This window comes from Phalaenopsis equestris, unplaced genomic scaffold (assembly GCF_001263595.1).
Source record: "Phalaenopsis equestris unplaced genomic scaffold, ASM126359v1 Scaffold212618, whole genome shotgun sequence".
In the NCBI taxonomy this organism is placed as follows: Eukaryota; Viridiplantae; Streptophyta; class Magnoliopsida; order Asparagales; family Orchidaceae; genus Phalaenopsis; species Phalaenopsis equestris.
Genome location: NW_018231537.1, coordinates 1 through 9,592, shown reverse-complemented (window position 1 = coordinate 9,592; position 9,592 = coordinate 1). Strand labels below are relative to the sequence as shown.

Sequence of the window (9,592 nt, the reverse complement as noted above, 5' to 3'; positions counted from 1 at the left end):
AGTAATTAGCCTAATAATTAGGCTAATAATCCTAATAGGAAATAATAAAACAAAGTATGTAAATATAATTTCAAAAAAATTTTGAGCCTAGATATCTTGAGTGAATTTTAATCAAGATGAATTTTAAAGCAGTTAAATTTACTTTAAGATATGCTTAATACAAATCATCATCTATTGCACTCATCTCAAAGTAAACCAATGGATTTTAAACCAATGACCAAAATTTCCTCAATACATGTTCGGCTAATTTCTTTCCTGAAACTTTTAATACAATTCCTTTTCAATGTTGGAGTCTTATCTAAATATTACTTAAAAATTTAAAACTCCACCATCAAAAGCTTGCGCATACAAATATATGAGCTCCTAAACAAAAAAGAGGTGTTCCAATTCTTTTTTTTAAGATAACAGCCAATTATTTTGAACTAGAGATATGAAAGTAACAACTTTCCTGGAAAGTAAAATAATTTGTGTGATATTAAGCTCCTTTGTGAGTTTAGTTCGCTCATAAAAAGTAGAATTATTGACAATGTAGATGGTGGCAAGATTGTTGGAATATAGATGCACGGGTTGAGTACCAGGAAAACCAAACTATACTAAAAATATTAAACCATGTCACTTCACATGAATAATGAATCATAGCTCTATATTTAGCTTCAACATTTGATCTAATAATCACAACATATTTCTTGATTCTTCATATAACTAGATTCCCTCTAGTAAGGATGCAATATCTTAATACTGACTTATTATCTTCAAAGAGCTGAAATAATTAATAGAAGACCATGTTCCATAATTCAGATGCTTAGATTTAGTATACAGTAGTATTTTACTAGTAGTCCAGTTTATGTATCTAAAGATTCATAAGATAACTTGCCACTCTGGCAGTAAATGAAATGTTAGGTCAGGTAATAATAACATAAATAAGTTTACCTACCAACCTTATATATTGGGATGAATCACGAAAAGATTCATCATCATCATTAAATATGGTAAGAATCTCCATGGATATATCAGAAAACTTGCAATCAAAGTGACTTGTTTCTTCAAAAAGATCAATAGCATATTTCCTTTGATAAAGAAATACTCCTTTATAACTATATGCAAATTTAATTTTAAGTGCTTCAAGTTTCCCAAATATGTTTGTAATAAACCATCTCTGTATAGTATTTTACCGCAAAAATGACATAATGGCTACCAAAATAAACTGCTAATTTGATTGATCCTCCAAGAGCATGCTTTATGATGATAGAATGGCTTGTAGCTCCACTTTGAAGACCAATCTAAGTTAAGACTATGCATGACAAGGGGGTTATTCCACTCCCACCTCTACTGAACCGGGCAACCGGAACTAGTTCAATTGAAACTGGAGGGGTGGCCGGCCCCAAGTGTTTTGGGGTTGCCGCCCGATTAGGAAAGGACACCACCTCTCCTCCTTATCAAAATAGTATTTATATGTGTTTGTGTGTCTTAGGGTTAGCTTATATTATTTTCTGATTTCAATTTGTGAGGACAGCCGTTGGCATCCTATTTTCCCCTTTCTTATATTATTTTCTGATTTCAATTTGTGAGGACAGTTGTCGGCATCCTATTTTTCCCTTTGAGGGTTGTATCTGACGGTTAGGGCGGTGCTCCGGTTGTATCCCTGTGTATCTGACGGTTAGGGTGGTGCTCCGGTTTTATCCCTCTCCTCGGCGGCGATTTCCTTTTTCTCTTACCCCCCCCCCCCCCCCCCCCCCCCCCCCCCCCTCGCTGCCTACAGGTTTTCCCGCAGCTTCCCTATCCCAGCCGCCCTTTTCTACACACACCCCCCCTGCCCTGCAGCCACTTGTTTCCACGTTTCCATCCTGCAACCATCCATAACATCTTACAGTGCAGGCCAGCCGCTGCTTGCTGTAACCTTGCTGCAGCAGCCCATCCCAGATCTCCTGCTCTCCCATAACTTCCCTTATTCGTGCTTTCCGCCGCCAATCGCAAATCACCTCTCTGCTGCCGTACCATGACCCCTAACCTGCAGCTGCTCCAACCCCACCCGCCTACAGCATCCCACGACCAGCCACTTCCACTGCCTATACATGGCCTGCCCTCCTCCCAGCAGTCAGCCCCCTCCACACCCATATACTGCTGCTTTAGCCATTGTCCTATCCCCTGCTGTAGTGAGAACCCTCTACTCCCACCTTCTGCCCCGGCGTCAGCCACCACTCGCATCCTCATCGTCGGTACATGTTTGTGTTGTCGTTTTTTTTTTTTTATTTTGACGAGTCCCTTTTGAATTTTAGCAATAATATTTATATTTTTATAGTGATTTGGGCTAACTCCAGTATCATTTGATATCGGAGTCAGGTTAACCCTAGTTCTATCCTAAGATTTCCTAACATCCTCCATGACCCAAAAATTTTCTTTCTTAACACCAAATATCATTTCCACTACCACATATCCCTAACCTTCCCCCTTGTTGATTTTTAAAATCAACAACCGTAAATCAATTATTTTCACCCTCTCTCACAGCCCAACCCTAAACCCTAGCCATATAACTGAGGAGATACATGCTCGAGCCTACCCAAGAGGAGATACAAAGATAGATCTGCCAACTTCAACGAAAGTTTGCGGATATTTAGGATGAAATCCAATAGGAGGTTACCCTCGATTGTATACAACGACATTGAAGAGGAGAAAGAGAATCTGAAAAAATGAAGCAGGAGATACAAGTCACTTTCTACCATCTTACTACAGACAGAAACTTCAGACCCTAGCTTAAGAAGGGGAGAGACCCCATCACCAGGCGACCACTCAAGTTTACTGGCAGAGCTCAACCTCAAGGTATTACAACCAGATCTCACCGAAGAGAACACCCAAAATGACACCGTCACAAGAAGAGTTGATTCCGAGTGAAGAGCAGGTAAAACCAATCCGCATCCTTAAATTTGTCACAGCCAGGAAGTGTTGCAAGTGCCACAAATTTGGACATGTTGACTCAAAATGCACAGCCAAGGGAGTGATCTATGTCACTAAGCAGGGTGTTGTTGAGAAATTGGACAATGACACTGTTGGTCCAGGAGAAGATGAAGACTTCAAAGAGGATTCTCAACTTGCAGCCAACAAAGAAGAGACATCACCACTTCCAGTTAACCCAAAGATAGAGATTCTAGCTATGAAAACAGTAGTCATTCTAGAAGGTAGTGACCTCGATGCAATGGGCATTCAGCAGAGTATGAAATTGTGGTACTTAGAGCTATCATTTCACATATGTTGAGAGGAATATCAACATAGCTAACCTTAGATGTCCAAAAGGGTTGTGATTTGAAGAGTCGACCAAAGATACAAGGCCACCACAGATCAGAGAATTGCATATCTTTCAGATGTATAGACTCCTTCCAGAGTTACCCTCGCGTAGGGAGGTCCAGCATGTCAGAAGTGGGGTTATTTTGCGTCATGTGAGGATATTCAAAGGTTATTTTCAGCCCAACATGTTACCCATCGTCAGATGTCCAAACAGAAGAGGTGAACCCCAGCTTTTTAATGGGCTCTAGGAGCTTGATGGGGACAAAAATTCTTCAATAGGATTCAGGTTTTATCAGTAAAGAAGAGGTCCCTCCTGAGTGAAGTGGGTGCTAGTGAAAGTGGTGCAACCTGCCACAGATTTTACCCATATTTGATTTCTCCTCACATACTAGATCATCAGTTGCACTCAGCCAAATACGAGTGAGAGAAGCAAGTTATAACTAGGATGGCTCCATACCTGATTCATGAGAATATTCGTCTATTTATAGTTCCAGCTCAGGGTTTGTCAAAGGTAGACGGATCCTTATTCTATTAGAGTGTGCTTTGGATCGACGACGCTTATTTGATCGACCTATCAAGGAACTTTAAGGTGTGCAGAAATGTTCGAGTTATTCTCACCGCATATCAGATTGAGTCAACTAGGGTTTACTCTAGGAAAATTCAGCGGAACATACAGGGCACGCTGTCCCAAGAGAGTGAACTGATATGGATGTACGCTCACAAGTGGAGCTAACACTGGTGTTTTGTGACCGACCGTGAGATTCAGGTCTTACTAGGATTATAGTTGAAGATCTGTCTGTCCCGTAACATTACAGTAGCTCCATTACCAGCAATGTGCACCCAGAAGTTTCGACGAATGAGGTCGAAGCTCTCCCAACCCCGGGAGAATGACACGAGGGTTATTCCCCTCCCACCCCTACAAAACCGGTTCAGTTGAGACTTGGAGAGGACTGAGAATTGAGATTGTCGCCCAATAAGAAAAGAGCCCCACCTCTCCTCCCTATCAAAATAGTATTTATATGTGTTTTGTGTGTCTTAAGATTAGCTTATGTTATTTTTTTTATTTCAGTTTGTGAGGACAGTCGTAAGCATCTTATTTTCCCCTACAAGAGTTGTCGCCAACGGTTGGGATGATGCTCCGGTTATATCCCTCTGCCCGGTGATGATTATCTTTCTCCGACTTCCATCTCCACCTCCCCTCTTTACCGCATGTGGGTTTTCCCGCAGCTTCCCTATTGCAGCCACCAGTCACAAACGTCCCCTCTGTTGCCTTACAGTGACCACTAACCTGTCGTTGCTCCCACCCCCACCCACCTACAGCATCCCACGACTAGCCACTTCCACCGCCTGTACGTGGCCAATCCTCCATCCAGCAGCCAACCCCATCCACACCCCTATCCTGTTGCCTTAGCCATTGTCCTATCCCCTGTTGTAGAGACAACAACCCTCTACTCCCACTTGCTACCCCGACATTAACCAGCACTTGAGTCCTCACCGTCGTTGCGTGTTTGTTTTGTCGTTTATTTCCTATTTTGACAAGTCTTGTGTAAACCTTTTGAATTTTAACAATAACATTTGTATTTTTATGGTGGTTTGGGTTAACTCTAGTATCAATGCATAGTTTGTCAAACCTACTAATGGTCTCTAATTAAAATTGCTCAAAATAGCTTTATGTAGGTCACCATAAAAGAAGGCATAAGGGCCATTCATTTGTAACATAGTCCAGCCTTGATGAGTGACCACATATAAAAGGATTCCAATGAATTTCAGACTATGCAATTGGGGGAGAATGTGTCAAAATAATTGACCCCGTGGATGTGGGTGAAACATTTTTAAATCAAACAAACTATTGAGGAATCAATCAATTCTTCAGAATGAATTTTTGTAGTGAGCACTCGCTGCCAATAAATTGGTTTGACCTGTGAGAGGGTACAATTAGATCCTAGGTATGATGATTAAAAAGAGTATTCATTTTAACATCCATAATATATTTCAATAAAGAACATTGAAACACACCTTAATATGTCTAAGGAATGGATGTAGACGATAAAGGTAATGCAATAATGTGAAATGAAGTGGATAAATAACTAAGTGAGATAATAATATGATGGTCACTATGTGGGCCTTTATCTCTCAAAAGGGCAATAGAAATATGCAAGTCAAATGGTTCATCGAGTTGAATCAAATAATGTGCTGGGAATTGTTATCACGAATGGAGGTCTAGGAAAATGAGAGTATACTTATAAAGATGTGACAATAGTAAGAGGAGATTAAGGAGAAGGAATGGGAAGCAAGTAGGCTCAAAAACAATATAAGAAAGAAGAAGGTGATAGGCTCATGAAAGATTACACCAACAAAAATACATAATTGTTATGTAAATGGATCATAACATCAATATCCTTCATGAGTACGATAATATCCAAGGAATATGCACCGAATAACAAGTAGAGAAAAATTGAAACATGCAAACAAATCAGGTTGATCCAAAGACCCATAAATTAAAGAGAAGAAAGCTTGACCAAGATAAAGCATGGAAATGAATTAGGAGTGATCTAGAAGTTGATGAAGGATTTGATTGATTAAACACAATTCACTATGCTGATAGAAATAATAACTCTCATCTTTACTGTAAATCTTTGGGAATATTGAAGATTACGCATGATTTACAGTTCATTATTTTATAGCTCAAGTGTGATAATCACTAGTGAGGAATCACAAAATCGCAGATGAAACATAGCCAAGAAAGCACTATAGTAAAAAATAATAATAATGGTTCTACCTGTTCAATCAATTCTTTAATATCTTTTCCCTCTTTATTGCTTTTTGCAGCACCCAACTCCACCCCAGATACTCTTTCAGCAAACATTAAGGTACTTAGTGTCTCCGAGAATGATTCTAGATCCGGATTAACCTGTACAAACATAAGGGCCTTTGCTTGCCCACCTGCATATGAAGTAAAAATTTACTAAGGAAATATGATTGAGTAAAGCAAGCATGGAGCTTGGAGAAAAGAAATGACCACTTTTTTTTTTAATTCTCATCATAATAAGAAGAAAAATGACAATAAGGAATTCCATTTAATAGCAATCCATTAAGAGTTTCCTTTTAGCAACTAAAAATACTGGGAGAATCAACAAGCCCCAATAGTAAGAACAAATATAGCAGAAGTACCTAATGAACTCTGAAGGACTTGGGTAAGTTTGCTGTTTCTATATGGTACATGAGCGCTTTTCTGAGACAGTGCAAATATGACATCACCGAGGGCAGAAAGAGACTTGTTGATGTGTTGTGCTTCTTTGAGTCTATCCCCTGTTGCTTTAGAGCGCTCAACTCTCTCACTTCCAGCCAGATCTATTAAATGTAGACAACCCCTTGAAGTGGAGCCAGTCTTCAAATCTACACCTCGTACATGAACGGTTAGAATGCTGCAAAATGTAAAAATCAGTACAAGTCATAAGTTCAAATGAATTTATCAGCCCAAGGAAGAAGAAGTAACCTGTGGGATCGACTACTTCTTTCATTTAAAGCAGTTGAACCAACAGCCCTGTTTGTTTGCCCAAATTGCATCAGCTCCAAGACATCTGAGGTTGATTTGACTGCAAACATGCTTGCATCAGGAACAACTAGACCCTGTGGTTGTGAAATACTCCAGATCCCAAGTGTGCGCAAGCTAAGGAAGCAATTGACCTTAATATGATAAATTAGTAGCTCAAAATATCAAAATTCCAAAAATCACAAGGATGCCACGCTCAATATCTCCATAAAAATAACATGAATTTCATAGTGTAAAATATGAAAGAAACATACAAAACCCCAATTTGTGATTTTCCAACATTAATTTAAACAAAGATTAGACAATTTTGATTTAAAAATGACACAGGATTTTGAAAATAGCGATCTTCACATGAATGCACTTTTAAGTGAAGCAAAATAGGCAAATGACATATTTGATTAACCTAAAGTGCATCTATGTTGTCAAAAATTCCATTATCATAGGTATAGCATTAAGCACCTCCACATTAAACCCTAAAAAAAGTACCAAAATGATATTAGCTTGACAACTTTTTAGCTGCTTTATGATAATAATGCCAAGGATATCGTTTCTGTGAGCCACTATTGGAAAGCAGATCACGAACTTGCTCATTATAGATTTCAACCATCTGAACGCCTACTTCATACGTGAAGGCGTTTCTTCTTACTTGGGACATATGAAATAGATCACTCAAAGCTCGGTAATTGACCCCCCAATCTTCCTTTGAGGACAAGTTTGGTCCGCTCTATCAAAAGATGGTTTGAAGGCAAGAAATATCAGATTTCAAAGGTTATAGACTAGAAAAAAGACAAATTAATAACTATGATCATACCATTGTGAAGGTTTTACCAGAACCAGTTTGACCATATGCAAAGATGCACACATTGAATCCATCAAGAACCGATCGAATCAATGGTTGAATATCCAAGAAAACTTGCGCTGTCAATGCATAGTGTACAGGTAGAAGTAAGTGTCGTCAGCTTTTTTTAAGAAACATATAATCCAATAATCATTAAAAGAAAGATTTACATATATACCTGTCCATTTTTATGTAGTTACATATTTAATACCCAAACTATAATTTTTACATACATGCCAAAATTCCCTATGCATGAAAAGGTACATTTCACTTTTTAAAAGTTAAAATAGTGGTATTTTTTATGTGATACGAAATATTTGAGTGGTAGAATGTAAAAAATTAAAGTCTCAAGTGTTAAATATGCAAATACATGAGAATTGGGTGGTATGTATATAAATGCACCTAACTCGAAACACAAGAATGTTCAAAGAAAATTAAAAACCTTGAGTAGCAGTTGGGCCAAAGATCTTGTTGAACTTGAACAACCGATGGCCATCTTTTCCTTGCCTGGAAGGGTTCAAGAGAGCAAGTTCACCATTCTCACCAATGTAATCAATCGTTGTTAGCCTTGAATTTTGCCCACGTAAGAATGGTCTTATCCGACAATATACTCTAATATTTCCTGATAAAAATGTTCAATGCAGATTTTAGTTATTTTATTTCCTTGAGTTACACTATGTTTACCAAACAAAGATTTAATATTCTAACATTTTAGTAGATACCTTTTAGTTCTTGAACTTCATTGTATAACTTTCTATTTTCTGCAAGAACTGTATGATAATTTTCAGCAGCATCGGCTAAAACTTTAAGTCTAGCCCCTGCATAAAACATGGAAAAGGATGGCATATCGAAGCAGAATAACAACAATAAAGATCTGCTTCAAGTTGCATATTTTTTACCCATGTTACTTATTTCTTCCCTCCATTGACTTTGAGAGTTTACAACTTCCACCTTGATGAATTCTGAGGACATTCTCAAGCTCTGAAATAAACAAAATAACCACTTTTTTTCAAATCAAAACCAAACTAGAAAATTTAATAAAGATAAACAAGCAAAAATCAAATGTATAAGTTAACACCTTTACTGACTGTATTTGAGAAGAAAGAAAATTGTGTAACGCATTCTCCTTATGATTCCAACTCTGGAACTTTGATTCAGAGAATGCCTCGAGTTCATTTATCCTCTTAGTTGATGCGGATAGCAAGAGTTCAACCTCCCTTATTCTTTCTTGCAATCTTGCTTCATTTTGCTTTGCTTCAATTTCTAGTCGTTGGCAACGTTGTTCATACTGTTTTTTTTCTCTTTCCAAATCTTGCTTAAGCTCCATAATCACTTTATAATTATCTTCCTTCTCTTTCATCAACTTCAATGCATACTGCTCCTCGTGCTTCTTACTCGCCTCCATTTTGGTCTTCTCTCCCTGAAGCATGATATTTTCCTAATTATGCATGGCAAGTCTGTTTTTAACCAAAAAATTACAAAGAGACATGCAATACATGAACTGACAAGGTGGTGGATAGCATTGGAGAGGCCTTTGAAACATCAATAGCTTCCAGCTCAATTGTAATTATTGAAGCAGGTGACTAACAATGTGAGGGTGCTGCTTTTGGCATTTGGTAATTGTGGCAAACATTCTTTCCCAGTTTTATTTATTTAGTTTTTGTAACTAAGGACAATGATTAATTTGCCATCAAAACTAGATATGCCAGAGTATAAAATTAGCCATATAGTTATCAATTTTATTTATTAATTGTCAAAATTTAAAATAAAAATAAGCCTTTTGTCCATTGTACTACTTGTTGACCTCATTTTTTATGAGGTCTATTTTTTCTCCTAAGGCTTACGACCTAGTCTTAGGACTTTCCTAATGACTATCCTAGATGGCTGGTGATGGGACCCGCCCTTTTAGAAATTCAAACCAC

At 38.0% G+C, this 9,592-nt stretch overlaps 1 protein-coding gene across 1 annotated transcript; it reads right to left on the bottom strand.

The window, feature by feature from the left end:
• Positions 1-4,102: 4,102 nt before the first annotated feature.
• Positions 4,103-9,108, bottom strand: LOC110036922 (kinesin-like protein KIN-14K; the record flags this gene model as incomplete). Its single annotated transcript, XM_020741482.1, has 10 exons — positions 4,103-4,195; positions 6,059-6,222; positions 6,451-6,704; positions 6,776-6,940; positions 7,378-7,556; positions 7,644-7,750; positions 8,113-8,292; positions 8,393-8,488; positions 8,570-8,651; positions 8,749-9,108. Coding segments are annotated over 10 exons (1,680 nt in total), but the record flags the coding sequence as incomplete, so codon positions are not given.
• Positions 9,109-9,592: the final 484 nt, after the last annotated feature.